General features: G+C 34.0%; 4 protein-coding genes across 10 annotated transcripts; 3 read left to right on the forward strand and 1 right to left on the reverse strand.

Moving 5' to 3' along the window:
- Positions 1 to 4,149, forward strand: LOC114735601 (acyl-protein thioesterase 2). 3 transcript variants are annotated; one of them, XM_028923292.1, is made up of 10 exons: positions 1 to 292; positions 429 to 524; positions 780 to 894; positions 2,105 to 2,141; positions 2,516 to 2,585; positions 2,677 to 2,781; positions 3,077 to 3,227; positions 3,360 to 3,442; positions 3,574 to 3,667; positions 3,750 to 4,149. In XM_028923292.1, exons 2-10 carry the CDS (start codon positions 494 to 496, stop codon positions 3,826 to 3,828), a joined length of 765 nt encoding a protein of 254 aa, XP_028779125.1. In that variant the 5' UTR covers positions 1 to 292; positions 429 to 493; the 3' UTR covers positions 3,829 to 4,149. The 3 variants fall into 3 exon arrangements, with proteins under 3 accessions (XP_028779125.1, XP_028779126.1, XP_028779124.1); XM_028923293.1 differs by having other exon boundaries at positions 1 to 245; XM_028923291.1 differs by having other exon boundaries at positions 1 to 524.
- Positions 4,150 to 4,556: 407 nt separating this feature from the next.
- LOC114735602 (monothiol glutaredoxin-S15, mitochondrial) lies at positions 4,557 to 8,105 on the reverse strand. 2 transcript variants are annotated; one of them, XM_028923295.1, is made up of 6 exons: positions 7,990 to 8,105; positions 6,888 to 7,088; positions 6,675 to 6,774; positions 6,032 to 6,098; positions 4,916 to 4,994; positions 4,557 to 4,837 (listed from the first exon to the last, which is right to left on the reverse strand). In XM_028923295.1, the coding sequence occupies exons 1-6, from the start codon at positions 8,050 to 8,052 to the stop codon at positions 4,790 to 4,792; spliced, it is 558 nt and encodes a 185-aa protein (XP_028779128.1). In that variant the 5' UTR covers positions 8,053 to 8,105; the 3' UTR covers positions 4,557 to 4,789. The 2 variants fall into 2 exon arrangements, with proteins under 2 accessions (XP_028779128.1, XP_028779127.1); XM_028923294.1 differs by having other exon boundaries at positions 6,888 to 7,091.
- A 1,125-nt stretch (positions 8,106 to 9,230) lies between these two features.
- LOC114735600 (WD repeat-containing protein 43) lies at positions 9,231 to 12,940 on the forward strand. Its single transcript, XM_028923290.1, has 8 exons — positions 9,231 to 9,369; positions 9,476 to 9,595; positions 10,622 to 10,696; positions 11,425 to 11,666; positions 11,782 to 11,867; positions 11,993 to 12,104; positions 12,261 to 12,335; positions 12,417 to 12,940. Exons 2-8 carry the CDS (start codon positions 9,511 to 9,513, stop codon positions 12,615 to 12,617), a joined length of 876 nt encoding a protein of 291 aa, XP_028779123.1. The 5' UTR covers positions 9,231 to 9,369; positions 9,476 to 9,510; the 3' UTR covers positions 12,618 to 12,940.
- A 5,461-nt stretch (positions 12,941 to 18,401) lies between these two features.
- LOC114735603 (uncharacterized RNA-binding protein C17H9.04c-like) lies at positions 18,402 to 20,477 on the forward strand. Of its 4 annotated transcripts, none has more exons than XM_028923298.1 (4): positions 18,402 to 18,484; positions 19,070 to 19,432; positions 19,953 to 20,050; positions 20,131 to 20,477. In XM_028923298.1, exons 2-3 carry the CDS (start codon positions 19,071 to 19,073, stop codon positions 20,026 to 20,028), a joined length of 438 nt encoding a protein of 145 aa, XP_028779131.1. In that variant the 5' UTR covers positions 18,402 to 18,484; position 19,070; the 3' UTR covers positions 20,029 to 20,050; positions 20,131 to 20,477. The 4 variants fall into 4 exon arrangements, with proteins under 4 accessions (XP_028779131.1, XP_028779130.1, XP_028779129.1 ...); XM_028923297.1 differs by having other exon boundaries at positions 20,153 to 20,477; XM_028923296.1 differs by lacking the exon at positions 19,953 to 20,050 and having other exon boundaries at positions 20,153 to 20,477.
- The last annotated feature ends 45 nt before the right edge of the window (positions 20,478 to 20,522 follow it).

The raw sequence follows: 20,522 nt of genomic DNA on the forward strand, positions 1-20,522 counted from the left end.
TAATGGGAATCCATCAATCATGCAGAAATTCATAAACAAATCATTTGTGAAAGGAAAGATATTTTCTTTTTTGCAAACTTAGGTTATTCTCTCCCTTTCTAGCTCTCCCTCTGTCAGGTTTTCATTAATATTCTTCAGTTATCGTTGTGGCTTCCTTTATTTTCAAGCCACTGTCCTCAAAGCACAGATTCTCTAAGCTTAGAAACGGATGAATGTGATGTGCTGATAAAGGGTTTACTCCTTTGGTCTGTCTCTAGTTCCTTCCTTTTCATGGATGCCCATCTCTATCTAGGTGGTTTTGGCCGTGGTCTATATAGCTTTTGTGCTCACTAATACATTTGCAATGCATATTCACACGTTTTATTCCAACTCCACCATACCCTTCTGTGTATAAATACACCACCATTCCCCATTTTCTTTCATTGCAGATCCTCTTCTCATATAGTCGTTGCAATAGCTGAGGGTGCTTTCAAAACAGTTTGCAAGCTGCAAAATGAGCTACGGATATTCTCATATGGGCTCTGGTTTGATGTTCTTCTTCTCATGAACTGTGGAATTTCTATAAACTGCAGGGGCTTTTTCTGGTCTTCTAATTATTTGTGTTTTGTACTTTGTCGAAAAAAGTCACTTTTGTAACATTTTCACCTGTCTTTTCCCTTCCCTATGCTGCATGATATTTACTCTTCGTTTGTGAGGATTGTTGTCATTTTTTGTACTTGTTTTGAACTCTATCAGCTGCATTTATTAAGTTTTAGCTTTCTTGCTCGTGAAAAATGCAGGTAGCAGAACTGGTCGAAGGACTTTTGAGTTTGGGAAAACCCATGTGGTAAGGCCCAAAGGAAAGCACCAAGCCACTATTGTTTGGTTACATGGTCTTGGTGACAATGGTTCCAGGTACGGATGCTCTTCCACACTGCCTTAGCTATGATTGATTCATTCTCCTTTAGTCTTGTGTTAATGGCTGTGAACTTTGCTTCTTGTGTCAATCCTTTCATTACTTTCTTCCATTCTAGAGAAAATGTATTTTTTTTAGGTCTTTAAAAGACACATATCTAAACTATTTGGTCTCTGAATCTTAAAATTACACAGTTTAGTCCTTGAAAATGTATTATGTATATTTGAGGGACTGATTAATGGCTGAATTGTGTGGCCGTAAGATTTTGAAATAAAAATGTAAATTTCTTCTCTCTTAAATGGGTAAAGTACATCGCAAATTATTTGAGGGATAAATGCATGGTTGCCGAACTCAAGGAGTTTCCACTGTGGAACAATCCCTCACTTTTTTATTTGCAATACGAAAATTTTTCTTTTTTTAATATTAAATATCATATTCGCAGGCCTCATGTTAGTGTTTTCTTGATTTTAATTCTGTTGAGATTCGGATCGGAATAAATTCTGTTGGAGGAAAATGTAGTACTATGATATTCCTCCGGTTCTTAATATAGGACCCAATTCTTGAGTTGGTTTTGGTCCTAAATATAAGACCCATTTCTCATATTTATCAATTTTCTCTAAATTACCCCTATGGATACTCCCTCAACCATAATCAAGTAGAAGAGGGAGAGAGGGTATTAAGAAAGATGATTATGGTGTTTTAGGAAAAATGTGTCACTTTTCTTATAATTAACTAACTTACCTAACTTTCTTAATCTAATCAAATTAGTTAAATGGGTCTTATATTAGGGACCGGAGGAGTATAATGTAACCTCCATTTTAACTACGGGCGGTTTTTATTTGTTAGAGCATATACTAGATTCGTATTTGGGGTACCAAATGCTCTCTTTTTCCTCTACCCATTTGAACAATAATAGACAAGACATTCGACCAAAAAATACTTATATGAAAAAAGAATAATCTTATACAGATAATTGAATGATTTGAAGCATGGTTGAGAATCTTGACAATTATGTCTAGCAGACAAGTGGATTCTGGTTGATGTTTATTGGCTTTTCTAATTATATGCCTGAATCATCTCATAAAGGAACCAGAGAAACTCAACCCAAAGCTGTATTCTTATTAAACTCTTAAAGTTCAGTGAATTGCCTTGAAATGATTTAAGTATTTAGAGACAAGCCTATCTGATTCTGAGCTTTGTTTATTGCAGCTCCGCTCAGCTTTTGGAATCTCTTGCTCTTCCAAATGTAAGAATATATACATATTCCTTTTGCTAGTTATATGACTCATATACTCGCATCTATTTTCGAGTAATACACAGTTTGATCTCTAATAGGATATATTTACTAATGCTTTAGTACTTTGATTCATTAATCTGTATAAGTGAAGCTTGTAACTCATTGCACTTTAGTCCCTTTGTTGGACCAGATTGTACATCTACTCTTCTTATTCGAAGAACTAACCCAACATATCCGAGCAGTGAGTTATAAACATTTAGGGACTAAATAAATCCAAAACTAAAACGTAAGCCTTTTTTTTTTAATCGAGATACCAATTCGATAGTTACTCTTATGTGTTTCAATAAATCTTTGGCACAGTTTCTTACGCTTTTATGGTGTAGATCAAATGGATTTGTCCTACTGCTCCTATCCGTCCTGTAGCTGCACTTGGCGGTTTTCGTTGCACTGCATGTAATACAAACTTCTCTTACTACTCCAATACTTACATATATACTCATAGAAGCACTAAAAGAATCTAACATGGTAAATTTATATTTATAAGGGTTTGATGAGGGAGAGCTTTCAGAAGATGGTCCTGATGATTGGGAGGGTTTAGATGCTTCAGCAGCTCACATCGCTAACTTACTGTCTACAGAGCCAGCTGATGGTATCAACTACATCTAACTTTCACACATTCATACATAATTCTGTATTGGAGAATGAAATTTACTTTATCATCATAACATCATTCAGGGGAAAGGAAAAGGAAGGAAGAAAAGTGTTCAAACTCCATTTTATGTCAAATTTATCAGTTTTAGTTCTTTTACTGTGTGTGGTCCGAGAAAATATCAAGTCTGTGGCAATTTTTGTAAATGGGAATTAGGATCCACGAACTCGTAATTCGTATCTTGTAGAATTAGCCTGTTGATGAATCTCATTAACACGCCAAACTTTTGTGACAGTGAAAGTTGGTGTTGGAGGCTTTAGCATGGGTGCAGCAACAGCACTATATTCTGCAACTTGTTTTGCCATGGGAAGGTATGGAAATGGCATTCCATACTCTGTCAACTTAAGAGCAGTTGTTGGATTAAGCGGCTGGCTTCCGGGATCAAGGTACGATTTTTAATCACTTTAGGTTATGGCAAAGAACATCCGGCTTTATCTTTTCATCAATTTCTCAATACTCATCTGCAAAAGTTTGCCGACAAGGTGATATTTTGTGGTTGAAATTTGATATTTATGCAGGAGTTTAAGAAACAAGATAGAAGTGTCACATGAAGCAAGAAGGCGAGCAGCTTCATTACCCCTTTTGCTGTGCCATGGACTAAGTATGTGTCTGCATATATTATCATCCACTGAATCTAAACCCTTAAAGTTCCAAAGCAACTTCATGATTAAAGTACATGTATCTTAAATGATTTGGCTGTTAATAGAAGCTTATATGCAAATCATTTTGCAGGTGATGATGTTGTTCCCTACAAATACGGGGAGAAATCAGCACAGTCCTTAAGTTCCGCAGGATTTCGATATATGACATTCAAATCCTATGATGGGTCAGTTATATTCATGTGGAGATTATTCCCTTTTGAATATATCAGTTAAATCTAGAGTTTTACTGTTTTGGTTTGTGCGCAGCATTGGTCATTATACAGTTCCTAGAGAGCTGGATGAAGTCTGCAATTGGCTTAGCTCAAGGCTGGGGCTTGAGGGGTAAACATAAATGGCGTGCTTCGGTGTAGGTAGATCATTATCATTGAAGGGTTGGGTATATCCATATATATATATATATATATATATTATGGATACATATGGTGTAGGAGAATTTATTTCAGGGTCTTTTCTTTTTTTGGTCATGTTCCTGTTGAATGATGCTCTGAATGTGTTTTCATGTTCCTCTGTTGTGTTATATTATTAAGATCCTAGAGGCTAACAGTTGTACTATTAGATATATTTAGCTTTAAATCGATGGCTTCTTTATCTCTAAAGGTACTGTGATTCATAGTCATAAAGAAATATGGCAGATGTCATTAAGAGTCCACCTCGATGTTCCAGACTTGAAAGCTATTATGGCCAGTTGAAGCAGCATGTCACTTTTTCACAGGACCCACGATGAAAATGATCATGCTTATCCATAATAAGTTTATTTATTCTTTCTAAACTAGGCCTACTTGTGAATATCTCAATTTTGGTTCAGCAGACAAGTATTCCACTCTTGTTTCAACAAGTAAAGAGTCACGTCTTTATTCTATGTACTTCTGGCCTTTCCAAATAATAAGAAAATCACAATCATAACTTCATGATGGTGTTCTACGCACATTGAACACTTGGTTAAATATGAACTGCAACATACCCTTTATTTTAAGTTGAATCTCTCATATTTTATCTAACTTAGAAGATCAATTCACAAGAAACATCAATTTTGAGAGAGGGTCAGAATTATAAAATTTCAGTCTCGATTCCAATTTACTTTATGTAGAGCACATACGTACTAAAGAAAGCAAAACAACAAAAATATAGGCATATGAATGGAACACAATTTCTTTATTCACCAAGTTATAACTATCTATCGATTCTGGCACAAATTATAATGACATATCAATTAAAAATAGATTACATCAAACAAGTTCTTCCAAACTACCCCATCTTAAAAACTTGAACTTCATATAGTCGGGCTTTTACTTCTTGGACGTGACATCTTTAAGCAAATCCTTCAATTCACCACTCTACATAAGATGTAAAATATCATTAAGCAATAGACTAGGTACAAAAGAAATAGATCAACTCCAAAAATGAGAATTAACCTGATGCATATTGAGAATAATGTCTGATCCACCAAGAAACTCTCCCTTAATAAAAATTTGTGGAAATGTTGGCCAGTTACTGCAGAGAAAGAACATTAGGACATCATACAAAATATGTTGCTAACCTGTAATTAACTATGAATCATGTCTACTAGAGCTACCGTGTTCGAGGATCAATCGATAATTTTATCACTCTGATTTATTTGTTTCTTTGGATATTAGTTATTGCCTGCAACTGTAGGGGAGAACTGAAGCTTTAGTGAGATGTGGAAGATGAAGCACGGGGGGAAGGGAAAGAGTGGTATAATAGTTAGCCTTCTGCAATGGTGACATGCAGGGTCTGACCTCAGAAAATCACAATTACAAAGGGCTAGTGCGCACGCGCGTTAATTTTAGAAGGCAGACTGAGCTTAAAATTAAATGAGAGGCTCAAATCCAATTGTCACAATCCCAACTGCTGAATGTTCGAGGCACAAATGAAAAATGAAATCTCAACTTATCATAATGAACAATTACCACTCGTCAAATTGTCTCAGGTCCAGTTTGTTTAAGCATTTCTTAATGATAAAATAACTTATTTTTTAAAAATCATTTATAGGAAATTTTATTATATTTGTTAGAATTTTTAAAAATAACCAGAATTTTTTTTTTTTAAAAAAAAGCCAACCCCTAAAAATCAATAAGATGCGGTAGATGAGAGAGAATGTCATAAAAATACCTAGATACCATAATGTATAAAAGTAACTAAATAATACTCCTCCAGTTCTAAATATAAGACCCTTATACACGCTAGTATAAGGGTCTTATATTTAGGACTGGAGGAGTAAATTGTTTTTAATGAATCCCTACACAAAAATATCATAAAACCTAAAAATCACTAAATAATAATCATTTTTTTATTACTGTAACCAAACACAATATAATTTTTGCTTTCGATAAAATCTCTAAGCAACAAATTGCTTTTCATATAATTTCTAGAATATATATATATGTATAATTAAGCTTAAACAAAAGGGCCCTTAGCAAACCATCGTAATATAAATTAGTGATAATTTTAACTGTGACATGAAAAAATGTTAGGGATCAAACAGTTATAAAGCCAGCAAGCATCACTACCTAAAGGCTTTTACAGCACTTTTCAGTTCAGCATCCTCCAAAACGTCTCTAGCACCAAATGGAACATCTGCAATGGTCAAACATACAGTGAAAATTGCAATTTCTAGAATTGTCATTATGTAACCTAATGGGGCAGATAAATTGAAATGGCAAGGATAAATCTAAAGTGGTGTCATCCCACAAGTAAGCCAAAGATTGAAAAACAGGACAAGTCTAAGGTTCATGTTTCTTTTGAATATTCCTTATATGTAAATCTCATATCTTTATCTGAAACTTGCATGAAATGCCCACATCAAGTATCTCACACGTAACAGGTATAACCAGTGCTGTCTCATATTATATTCAAAGTTTTTTGTGCTAACTATGCCATAATTTCTCATTGTGTCCCTACAAAAAGATAGTTAAATTCAGGTGACTCCAAACAAAACCATCCACCAATCAGAGTATATGCAGAAGTCATAAACATTCCTGACATGTAACTCTTTATAATGATTTCTTCAAACCAGCAGCATTCTCAGAATTTTGGAAGAAAAAATCTATCAAAAGAGAGTAAGATAAATAAATAAATATCAATGCACTGAGGCAGTTCAGAGAAGATATGTCCATGCTTAGGCAACAATAAAACAGGCATTTCAGTACTCACCATATAGTTGCAAAATTTTAACTGCAAGTGAACTAAATCCACATAGTGGGAGCTCAGGAATGCCTTTCATGTAAATCATAACTGGATTTTCCTTGACATCCTGCCCACATTTGCCACAGTTAAGCAGAGATTTACAGATTGCCTGTGTGATTAAAGGGGGGGGGGACATTTGATTTATTTTACATGTCCCAGATTATCTTGATGTACACTCACCTGCTCAACAAGATCTTTCAAAGAGACGCCAGAATTCTCAAGCTTATTAGCTGGCTTGAAGTCTGTGCCAAGCTTAATAGCTGGCTTGAAGTCATCATGTGTCTCAAGCTTATTAGCTGGCTTGAAGTCATCATGTGTGTCAGGATCATTTGTCGCAGAAGTTAAAAATCTCAAGCCATAGTTGCAAAGTGACCCACCAAGCTGCTATCATGTTAGAGCAAAGATCAATAAAAAGAAGATCGCAACTCACTGATAATGGATAAGTATCGTAAGTTATAGCACTAATGAACATAATATTGCAATGTAAGATGAACTCGAGTTGATATTAACAGGCCACCTTTCTGCAATCAACTCTAGGGGTAAGGAAATTGAGCAAGAGGAAATATCAGGCATGCACAATGCCTAATCAAGTGCCCATGCAGACGTGGCGACATTCATGTGCAATCCTATCCGTTTATTGAGCAGTTAACAATACAAAAGCCAAGGAAAAAAATTAGAGGTCCTTTTGAATTTTGAAAATAAAAGAATATTTGCATAATTTCAGCAAAATTCAGATGAATAAAACAGGATTAAGACCTATAAATTGTTTACCATAATCCCAAAAGCTCTACATGAAATAATAATTTGGAGATTTAGGGTATTGGCTTTTCTCATGAGAAGAACGATGCCATAAATGTGCACCCCACATCATAAAATGTACACTTGATTCACATTCCTTAAACCTTGACCCTAACAACCAAAAGGACCCTCAAAACTTCAATCAAATACAAACCACGGGAATCATAGTCACAGAAGATTTAAGTAAAACGTAAGCAAAGCAATTTTCCGGCTCCCATATGGCAGCACGCATATGCAGAAGGGAACGCCAAGGCCGTTTCAATCGCAACGAACAAATTCTAACTTAGCGCAGCTCAATACTTTCGCAAGGATAGATTGAACACATACAAGGCAACAGACCAAAAAAAAAAAAAACGATACCAATCAACGCAAATTGCAGAAAGTGTATAACTTTATACATTCCACCCAATGAGATAATAAAAGAGATGCAAGAATCGAAGGTTAATCTTGTTCGCATCAACAGGTAGATGTTCCAAGATCTTACCGGTTTGCTGAGAGAGCGAGCAGCAAATCGCTTCAAGATGATGTTCGGCAGTGAACCCGCCATAATAATACTCACCCTCTTTTGAACTCGGCTTCTGCCGCTACAGACGCAGGAAGAGGTTGCTCGTGGCGACCGACTCAGGGAAATTAAATTTATAATAACGGTGGCGAAAAAAATTATAATAAAATCTTTTTTATGACATGATAAAAGCAATTAGTGAAACAAATCTATTTTAATTTTAAGTTATTATAATATTTGGCAATTAGTAGATTTTTTCTTTGGACTGAAAAAATTAGTAGATTGGGAAAAAAAAACCCCCAAATTAGGTTTCCAATAAATCCAGAAAATTTTATGCATTTTAGTTGGAGAGTTTTTAAAACAACAAAATAAACAGATATATTATAAATAATTAATATCTATAAATTAATTATGAATGAAAAATAAATAAAAGGGTTTTAATTAAAAAAAATACTACCTCCGGCCCTAATTATAATAGCTAGTTAACTAATTTGAGGAGATTAAAAAAATAAGTTTAATTAGTTATTTATTATAAATATGTGTTGTTTTTTCTAAAATATCCTTGGTGATCAATCGTATTAGTTAGAATTTCCATTATCAAAAGGACTATATTGGGGAAAAAATATATAGATATGAGAGATAAAATGAATTGGAGTCTTATATTTAGGACCAAAATAAAAATTTAATGAGGTTTTATATTAAGGAACGGAGGTAATACTTTGGTCAAAATCATTAAGAAAGTCTATCTAAGAGAATTAAATATAAAAAGATTCTCTAAAATATCAAATTATCCTGAAGTTCCTCATTACAAGAGATTTTATTTGTTTAATTATCAAATTATCTTTTTTTAAGAATGTATTGACAATTGAAAGAGCAGTTGTTAGCAACTTAGAGTGTAACAATTAACAACTATTATGATAAGTATTAATAATATATTTTCTTAACGCATGACAAAAATATAATACATTATCTATAAATGTCGCAATAGTTGTTAATATTATAACTTAAGTTGTTAGTGATTACACTTTCAGTTGTTAATACATGCTTAAAAAAATAATGGTAATTTTATAACTAAACAAACAGAATCTATTGCAATAATGAAGTCTTTTATACTTCCGATTAATTTAATAATTTTAAGAATTTTTTTTATATTTAATTTTCTGAGTCCTTATTACAATTTTTCCATACATTAAACCCTGAAGTCCAAAACCCTCGTCTTGTCGAGCCCCGGAATTAAACTCCAGAGGCCTAAGCCTCCGCCTTCTCCGGTTATATTGCCTGCAGCAACTCTAAACCAGGGAGCTCAAAGGCGCCGTAACGTTCACTCGATCGGTTTCTTCTATCTGTTATTTTTATCCTAAGGTCATTCTTCATTCTTCCTTGGGTCTTTTTCATTCGTTTTATCCTGTTGATTGCCTCGTCATTGATATAAGCGCTGTTGCCGGATAATTGTTTTGGGCTGCTGCAGAGTTGTGTACTTAACTTACCTGAATATCGACTGAGATGGCGAAGGACAAACTGAAGAAATCTCATCCCGTAGCAGATGATGGTGAACCTGCTAATGAACATGTCAAATCTGATGGGAAAGGTGTGATATACTCTTCATGTTTCTAGTTCTTGGTTCTTGCACTTGATTTTAAGCATATCAGTTGACTATTTATGGATTTCCATCATGTAGTATGTTTTAATGATTGTCAAATCTCAAATACTTTTCCTACTCTGTGGTTTACAAGTGGCAAGCAAACGCTTGAAAGGTAAAATCAAAACAAGTTACTAGCTGAGGAGTAATTCTCCTCAACATAGCGTTTGCCCAGCAGAAAAATCTTCTCTGCACCACGAGGGTACTTCTGGTATCAAAATAACCTGGGACTCCTCAACCTGAGCTGCTCTTGCTATGCTATCTGCGCAGTGAATTATCTCTCTGCTAGCATGTGAGATTTTCACGTTCCAATCACTATGTATAAGCTGTCGTGTTTCTTCAATCTCAGTCCGGAAAAGATAATTAACCACACTGTCCCTCATCGGCATATTGAGTGCCTCCAAAGAGTCAGATTACAAACGTAGCGACTTATACGCCTGTAAACCCGTCTTGATAGCTAGAGTTCAGCTGCTCATATTGGGTAAATGCCAATTGCCTTCTGGAAGCCCTTAACCTATTGTCCCTTCTCTCGAATAACCACTCGACAGCCAGCTTGGCTTTGAGTGCGAAAAGAGGTGTCCACATCCCACCTCACTTCCCTGCTGGCTGGAGGTTTCCATGTCGTCTCAGTGTTGTTTTTGGAGAAATTGTGAGACAATATCCCCCTTGATGCATCTTCCATGAGGTGAAATAGACTCTGTTGTTGCACCTAGTGGCTTGTGGGTACTCGTCCATCCAACACATGTTTGCATCTAGCAGTCCAAATCAACCAGGACACATGTCCAAATATTTTTGTCCAAGGCCACCGATGAAATACTTTTCCCACTCTAGGGGTACATTGTATGTGATAGATTGCTGAGAAGCCCGTGATCACTTGGAAATTGAATGTGATAAATGTAACTTTATCTTTTATTTTTCAGTCTGAAGGTTGTCCCTTACATTTTCTCTTACTGTTTTAATCTCCACTGCCTGCAGAAAGGAAAAAAGCTAAGAAAAGGCAAGCTGAACTTGATCCTGATCTTCCAACCACAACGGTGGAGATGAATTTTGGTAAGAATTATGGAATGTTTAACTGTAATGGAATGATGGATGTTAATAAGCATAAATACCCTCCTCTCAAGTCTGACCTCCACTGAGTATGTTATTTTTTCCTTAACAAGTGATCTGTTATGGAAATCCCAGTTTCTACTTTTGTAATACTACGGAAATATTAATTAAACTTTGTGTCTGCATATGTGCTTTCCTTTAGATCTTGAAAATGCCTGATTTTTTATGAATCATAGAAGTGCCTTTTTGTTGCCTTAAAACGCATTCTCAGGTCTGATTAATGCGTAGTTAATATCTGATGCTAAATGTGTCGTATTTTTATTTATCCGTTGGCATAGGAATTAGATTTGCTAGCCATCTAAGTTGTTCTACATGTTCTGTCGTGGAAATCCCAATTCTGCTTTTGTAACACTATGGAAATATTAATTAAGCTTTGCGTCTGCATATGTGCTTTCCTTTGAATCCTGAAAAATGCCTGTTTTTTTTGTGAATCATAGAAGTTCTTTTTTTGTTTTCCTTAAAATTCATTCTCTGGTCTGATTTATATGTAGTTAATATCTGATGCTAAGTGTGCCATATTTTTATATATTCGTTGGCCAAGGAATTAGATTTGCTAGCCATCTAGGCTGTTCTACATGTTCTACGCGCATGATTTGTGTTGGGTACAGTCTCACTCTTGATTTATCTGGTGGGGCATTGAGTATTTCTTCTTATATTGGTACTGGATGTAGATCAAGGTGAGGTAGCAGATGGAGTCCTTGATTTTGATGTGAACGAACCCACAATGGGAGATAAACTTGCTAGTCTTACTTTGCAAAGCGAGAATGACAAATCCAGGAGTGTTAAGGAACAAGAATCTTCTGGCCTAACCATGCCTCCAAGTGCAAACTCAGTTGATATTTTGCTCAAGCAAGCATTGCATGCCGATGATCGTGCCCTAATACTAGACTGCTTGTTTACACAAGATGAGAAGGTTTTTTGTTTGTTTTTTCCCCTCTTTTTCTACTGAACCATGTCTTTCTCAGAATGGTAAATTCTTTTCATTGTCAGGCTCTTGTATGATATGCATGATGTACCCTTTTTTGCAGGTTATCCGAAAGACAATTTCACAATTGAAGACATCGCAAGTCCATAAATTTTTTAACTTCCTTGTGTCCAATGTTGCTGAGTCCAGGTAAAAACATCATTATAGTAATTGGACCCTATTTGTTCGGTAAACTTAATAGCGTTTCTGTATATTTATACATTCATTTCTTAATACTTATGTACATGATGTTCTTGTTTTTTCCTCTTTCATAGGGGCGCTATTATGGCATGTGCTCTTCCATGGCTGAAGTTTCTGCCTCTACAACACGCGAGTGTTATAACATCCCAGGAATCTTCATTCCAAGATTTGAATTCTTTGAATCAGGTGGACTGTTGGATCATGACTGGATGCTGTGACAAGATAACTGCTGATTGAAACCACATTCTGAAATTTTAATTGACTGCTTTGATCAATTCTTGAGTAGTTCTTCATGATCATCCCAATAGTAGTTTCCTCAATTAAATCTGTTGCTTTGTACAGCTGATTGGCTCTAGGGTCTCCACATTCAAATCTGCCATTGAATTGTCAAGCGCCATAGACCTCCTTTGCGCTGGAGTGAGTATTCTTTGATTTCTACATTCACCGTTAGCAAACTACAAGGTTAGCTTGAACTCATTCATGGTTTTTCTATTCCAGGATATTGATGAGGCGGACGAAGGAGAAAAACCAGTGCCGGTTATCTATGAGGACCAGGATAGTGATGAAGAATCTGACGACGCAATGGATACTGACCAAAATAATCAAGGTGAAGAACAATCTGATGATGCATTTGAGAGTGACGAGGACATCAAAGGAGATGATGACAAGGACGATGTCGATGATGTTACGAGTGAGTGAAGTGAACATGGTGTTTTTTGTCTTTTTAAATCTGTCATGACTCAGTTCTAGCTGAGAGCAATTGACCATGCTGCTTGCAGTCGTGGTTGAATTGGGAAAAGAGTGGCATTGTGTCCATTAGCCGCTGAAAGGCATTCCATAATTTTGTAATTGCTGTGTTTTCAAGTCATAGAATAGCCTGTTAATTTACTTTTTTTTAATGTAACACAGGAAGAGTGACAAATTGAATCTCTAGGCTGCGCGTTTGTATTTAAAGCTCCACTTTGTTAGAGCTATTATTAATTATTACTCCAAATCGAAGTAAACAGGTAAGTACTTTTTTTTTAAAGTAAAAAAAGATTAAAGAGTAATTTTGGAGCTTTAATATTTTTATTTTGATTCTTACTGAGTAGTATTCACGAATCAAGTGTTTTGAGTTTAATTTGTTATCAAACTGTATTTTCAATCTACTTTATAAATAAATAATTTTTTTATTTGATTAATCTCAATTAAATGTTTGATCAAATCACATAGCATGGTCCAAAAAAATTCACATAGCAATGTCAACCAAATTAGAACTAGATATTGAATTATAAGTCATAATATTTACCCTTTGTAGGGCATAATAATATACGAAATCCGAGAAGTGAATAATACCGATTTGATTGTCGAGGATGAAAACCGAGGTTGCGTGGTGGGATTGCGAACTTCTTGGTCAGAGGAATTTAATACTACTTGTTATTCTAATTATAAGACTTCATTTGTAATGTATAAAAAAGATTTTATAATTAAGATTGAAGATAGTATTATAGTATTAAAATGGATTCGGTGTACTTAGCCATTAAGTTATGAATAGTTTAATGAAGAGCGGCTTTAGAAAATAATAGAGACGTGAGAGATATCTATCTTTAGAATGAAATATCTATTTTGGGGGCCTAAAAGATATACTTCTCCTATACTTAATATAAGTCTAATTAGATTAAAAAAGTTAAGTAAGTTAGTTAATTATAAAAAAACATGACGTTTTTTTTCTAAAATATCATAATCATCTTTCTTAATATCATTCCTCCCTTACTTACTTGATTATGGTCGATGGAGTATTCATAGAGATAATTTTAAAAAAATTGATAAATATGAAAAATAAACCTTCTATTTATGATCAAAATTAACTTAATAATTAGATTTTATATTAACGACAGAGAGGGTATAAATGGAGGATGCAGAGCAGTGTGCTTGATCTCTCGTTAACAGTTCACTGAAGAAAAGGTGCTCTCTCTCTCTCAAAACAATTCACACAAGCAAAAGCTCTCTCTCTCTCCCCCTCTCTCTATAAAAATAGCAGTAAAGAGTAGATATATCAGAGAAGTAGGCAGCATATTGTTGGCTGTGAAAAGTAGCCTCATGATTAGATGCCGCATGATGTGAATGGAGTGAAAAAAATCAGCATTATGAGATGCTGCATGGAAACGAGTCCCAGTGCCAAATATAGTGCTTTTGGTCACAGTTGCTAACAAAAACAATTAAAAGTGTTAAATTACATTGTATTTAATAATTTGAGAAAATAGTAAAAAAAATCTTAGAAATTACAAAATTACATACAGGAACCATTCACAAACTTCTTGTCATTTATTTGTCAGTTATTGTCAAAATCTATGTTAATATTGTAATGGATCCCAATTTATAATTTTTTTTATTTTCAAAGTCTTTTTTTTATGATTTTCCTATTAATTTTTACTCACTCACTGCTCTTATTAAATCTTATTAAATATGTGCATACATTAAAAAAAAAAAAACTACCTCTAGTCCTTTTTTATAAAAACTAGTTAGAAATTAAATTTAATTCTAAATATTATTACCTCCATCCACTTTGTCTCTAAAATTTCTTTATTAATTGTAAGGGGTTCGTACAAAAAGATAATTTTAATGCATACGATTATAGATAATATTTATAATTCTAATGCACATGATTATAAATAGTAGTTTAGAGAAGTTAACACATATTTGTTATCACTAACTAATTCTACTACTCCTTCAGTCCTTAATATAAAACCCAATTCTTGAGTTGCTTTTGATCCTAAATATAAGACTGATTTCTTATATTTATCAATTTTCTCTAAATTACCCCTATAGATACTCTTTCGACTATAATCAAATAGAAGAGGAAGAAAGGATATTAAGAAATATGATTATGGTATTTTAGGAAAGACGTATCACATTTCTTATAATTAACTAACTTACCTAACTTCCTTAATCTAATCAAATTAGTTAAATGGGTCTTATATTAAGGACCGGGTGAGTAATTTTTTTAATCTCTCCAAATTAGTTATCTAACTCTTATAAAAAGTTAATGTGCGTTAACTTTCCTAAGCTACCTTGTAAATATTATACTTAAGCTAATGTATCAAATGCCTTATAAAAAGAATCAAAACACCTAAACATAATCAAAACAGGAAGTATGTTCTTAAAATCATATCAATGGCTTGCCTTTACCCTTCCCCCAAGATAATGGACACTATTGCAGTGAAACAAATGAGAGTGAAAAATGACTTCACAATCCAAATTTCTATTTCTGTTTCTGTTTTGTACAATAACAAACAAGAGAATCCAGTTGAAATGGCGTCGTTTTCTTTATCGTGCAGCTAATAATTACATATACATACATACATACATATATATATATGCTCATTCACTTTTGTAGATATACAACATTCAAATTAAAACATTTTTCCAAGGAGGCATAGATATAGATAAAGCTGGGCTTTAGAGAGAGAGAGAGAATAAAATATGTAAGCAGCCACAGCAGCAACAGAGGAAAAGATGGTCAAAATATTTGCCTCACGCACTTGTTCTTCCATCATCAACTTCTCCTTTCTTTCTTTCTTTATTGAAACTCGCCATTCCCCCTTTTCTTTTTCTCTTTCCCCTCTTTGTTCCTTTCCTTTTTCTTTCCCCTCTTGTCTTTTTCAAAAATTTCCCTCACTAGCTTTAACATTATATATATATATATATATATTTATATAGATGTTAAACATTTTTAAAGTGAATAGATTCATAAAAGACCATCTTCAAAGGTCTTATGAAGCCTACTTATTATGAATACATTTCATAAACAGCAACTTATTAACTGCAAACTCAACTTGACAATATCTCATAAATGAATAGTCTTTTATTTTCGTAAAATAATTCTTTCAATTCTGAAAACTTGTAATTAATTAGATAGAGTCAGTGGGTTTTATTTCTATTTACCTTTAATTCATTTCTTTCACTTTGTTTTGTACTTTAGGAGGAGAATAAAGGAATATTCAAGTTGTAAAGTAGCAGGTATTTTATGCCAAACACTTTGACTGTCAATTTTTGTGTTGATTCCCAAAGAAAATTTTGAAAGAGACTTTCTTCTTTTCGGCCCAAATTGTTGGCTCATCAAATAAATTTTTCCATACTTTTTTTTAAATATTATATACACACATTCAATTTTATAAATATAAATAATTTACATTATTGAGGCTTTTAATGCAGTGAATCTATATTCATTACACTGTAGCAACTTATGATCACGACTTTTCATTGTCCAATGACAATAGGCCACGTCTTTTCTTTCTATTTACACATTTTTTTAACACATACATATATATAAGCCAACAATATATATATTACTAGTATAACCATAATTAATAAACTCCATGGTCAAATGGCCTTTCTAGGGTTCATGGAATGGGTATATATGATTGATTAGATCTTTGTACAATTAGGTTTGTTCCTCCATTAGGTTACAAGAATCACCCTACATACTTTTTGTGTGGGTCTTGAATTGTTGGATTAGCTAGCTTTTGTTAGCGAAAGAAATACATTTTTTTCATTTTATGTTGTTTTTAGTTATGATAAATTAATTTGTTGATGTATCCAAAAACAAATTAATTTGTTGAGATGTGAGTTAACAGCAAAAAAAACAAAAGGAAAAGAAAATTGAAAGCTTGTTTCTTGAAATATGTGTTTTGGGCATGATTTTATTGGTATATTAATCTATTCTTTTTTATGCTTCCAACTTTGGTATAATTAATAGACACATTATAATATTAGTATGCTTTAGCAGCAGCCTTAGTCTTAATTTCATATTCAGATATCCTCATGTTAAAAGGCACAATATGGATTTTGTCTTTCTTTTAACAAATTTATATAGTACAAATTTTAATATGAATGGCTTAGATTTTTAACCATTTTATTTTTTATAATAAAAACAGAAAAAATAAAATAAAAAATCTTGTAACATTAAATTTAAAAAACGATCAGATTATAAAAAATTAAAATAAATATAATTTGTACTATTTACATTAAAGTTTGTCAATTTCGATCTGTTAGAGAGATGAAACAACAACATAAATAGTGCTATTGTTTGGCAGGACTCTAACTTTATTCTCCTTTATTTTCCCCTTCAGATATTGGTCCTCTTCCTCGTTATAAGAAAATCTAGCAATTTATGAGTAGTGTTAATGTTAATGCTAACTTTACCGGCTTCTTTTTATTTGGTTTAAATTAAGAAAATAATTACCTTCAATCAAATTAAACCAGTTGAATCGCTAGTATAGTGAGGATTTTTTTTTCATGTTCACCCCGTATCCTGACCCTATCTCTTTACCTTAATGTCCCGTTTAGTACGAAACATTGAAAATAAGATATTGAGATTGAGATTGCAATTAAAAAAAATTATTAAAATAGTATTTAGCATGAGTAATTGCTTATTATATAGGATTAGGTAAACCCATAGAGATGGGATTGGGGAATACTACTTCATCCTCTAGTATTCTCCAATCCCGCATATATGGGTTTGGTTAATCTCATATAACAAACAATCTCTTATACTAAACATTCTTTTAATAGATTTTCTCAATCCCAATTCTAACTCCAATCCCTCAGTTTCAATGCTTCCTACCAAACATAACCTAAGGACTTGATAGGGTTGGATTAGTCTAGATCAAGCCAAGTGGGATATTTTTGGGTGGCAAGCTCTATTACCAAGTATTGAGGATATGCACCCGGCATCCTAGGCTTGCCTCTTGAATACGAGGACGTCATAAGGGCTAGATTAATCCAGATCAAGGGATTTATTGAGGATATGCACCCAGCATTTTACGCAAGTTCTAACAAGTATTTAATGCGGCCGCATTCCCATATTTGAACTCAAGACTTTTGGTTAAACTGGATTGGTACTAGTATATTGACGAATTGAATCATTTCATGTGTACATCAAAGCTCACGCAATTGTCAATTGTATATGTATTATTACTAATTTAAGTTTTCTTGAAATTTCCAACTTCAAGAAGTGATTTCTTGAAGGTTGAAGTGTGGCATATAAACAACCATAAATAAAGTTCAAATATTGGATGAAGGGAACGAAATGAAAAAGAAGCAGAGAAACTAAGGACTGGTTCATTTGACAGAAGCCAAAGAAGAAGGGAGGGAGATGTTAAGTGATTTTGAAGTTAGAGAAAGGAGAAAAACAAAATAAACGTTTATCCCATCATAAACTTTTGCAGAGAGAACCTTACACTAATATTAAGAAACTGGCAACAAAATGAAGTTGTCGCCCACTGCCTCAAAAAACAGAAATGTTTTCAAATTCAAGCATGCATGCCACACACACACCAACTCAACTTTATCTCTTTTTTCTTCTTTTGGATTTCAATTCATTGATCCATTTCGTATCAAAGTTTGCCACTGATTGACCACCTCTCAAAAGTACTTGCACTTGTTCTCTTTTTCTCCGTGACCTCTCTCCCTTCCTCTATATAAACCATTCTCACGTTTCTCATTCTCTCATCTCTTCTTTACCACTAATATTATTCTCCTACATATTTATACTTCAACTCAGTTGCTCCATTATTGTCCTCCACGTATGCCTTCTTATTTCTTCCAACATATGATCCCCCTCCTTCTCTATTTGTCATACATCTACTGAGCTAGTTGATGCGTGCATGCGTGTGTGCTTGACCCTATGTATAACATATCATCTAACACCTACCAGTATTTAGAATATCATCACTATCTAAGTCTTTATATTACCGTATCTATGACACATCATCAACCATTTTATGCTGCATACCATTCATGATTTCATCTTTTGCTATCATGTGAAGTCGGTTACATTGTTTGCACGACTTATTGGACTTCATCACCAACTAAGTATTCAGATATATCATTCATCATGAGACCTCACATCCTTCTTGATCTCTCCACACATTCGTTTCACAAGATTAAATACCCATTTGTTCAACTCTACTCACTTAAACTCCTCTAATAGTCTTTTTTTTTTTTGGTATATATTTAACCAACCTTGATTGATTTTTTTTTTTTAATCAAGAACAATGTAAACACAATATGAAACATATATATAGGTACTTATCATAAATGTTAGTGTAGTAATTAAATCAAATCCCTGTCCTAATCATGTACTGAGTGAAGGGGTATATATAATGCAGAATGAGCAGCAGGCCAGGAGATTGGAACTGCAGGTCGTGCCAGCACATGAACTTTCAGAGGAGAGAATCATGTCAGAGATGCGGAGAATCAAAGTATGGAGAATATTACGGTGGAGGAGGGAGATCATCATCAGGTTCATCATATGGATCTGATGTTCGTCCTGGAGACTGGTACTGTGCTGCTAATAATTGTGGCACACATAACTTTGCCAACCGCTCAAGCTGCTTCAAGTGTGGTGCTTTCAAAGATGACTTGTTATCTTCTTCTTTCAACACTGACTTTCTTCTACGCTCTAGACCTTTTCCTTCTGCTCCTACTTCCACCAGACCTTCATGGAAATCTGGTGATTGGATTTGCAATAGGTAATTATAGTATAGCTGCATGTTGGTTATATATACATATAATGTGTTATTTAATAATTTATGTATTTTGTCTTGAACACACTCCAATTCAAACAGGAGCAAGAGGCTTACATACAGTTCTATGTTTTCTCTCTTTTAATTAGTACAGAAATAAAAACCAGGTGTTATAACTCAGACGCAAAAATAGTTGATGATCATAAAGTATTTAGTCGCTAAAACAGGGGGAAAATCTTTTGATGATTGGTTCGTTTTAAGGGTACAAATTATTCTTTTTGCTTTGGCTGCTGTCTTTGATAGGCATGCACTTTGATTTTCATTGGGGCCCTCTTTGACTGCTTTTAGGAGATCTATAAGTACGTTAGAAAAATCTCCATCTCTCTCTCCCTCCCTCCCTCCCTCCCCCCTCTCCTCGTTCTGATAATGATTTGAAGTGCAAGATAAAGGTTACTTCCCTACCCATTTGAATAATATTTTCCCTGCAAGTTCCGTGACTATGACACCAAATTTTTAAATTTAACAGGCTAGGGTGCAATGAGCATAACTTTGCGAGCAGAATGGAATGCTTCAAATGCAGTGCCCCAAGGGATACATACTAGAGTTGAGATCATCCAAATTTTGGTATAAAGCTATATTATGTGCTTCCTAATCTATATATGTTCGGTTAGATTTGTCCACAGTAATTATAAACTAAATTACAGTATTTCATGGCTTTGTCTTCAGGGATTGTAGCGATTGGCCATGGAAGATGGACTGTTGTAATACTAGAGAGTTAAGATGGAATATTTCTTTATTAATTTCTTGGGGATGCTCAAAACTGATAGCAGGGGCCAAAGAGAATGGAGCAGAGCAAATATTACAAAGAAGCCACGTACCCTTTGATTAGCACTTAGTTAAAGAAACTATGTCGGTGTTTTTTTCGTACCTGAACTATGGCCATGTTTTTGGTGTTTTAATATTACTTTTTCTTTGGTCTCTTGTACTGGAGTTCAACTAATTATTGTACTTGCGTGGTTTAAGCGAAGATCAATTTCTTTCTTTTCTCATACATCCTGAAACCATGACGTAGTCCTTTTTTCCTGAATGAATTTAT

This window comes from Neltuma alba, unplaced genomic scaffold (genome assembly GCF_004799145.2).
Source record: "Neltuma alba isolate B1F8T4 unplaced genomic scaffold, ASM479914v2 tig00013240_pilon, whole genome shotgun sequence".
Classification (NCBI taxonomy): domain Eukaryota; kingdom Viridiplantae; phylum Streptophyta; class Magnoliopsida; order Fabales; family Fabaceae; genus Neltuma; species Neltuma alba.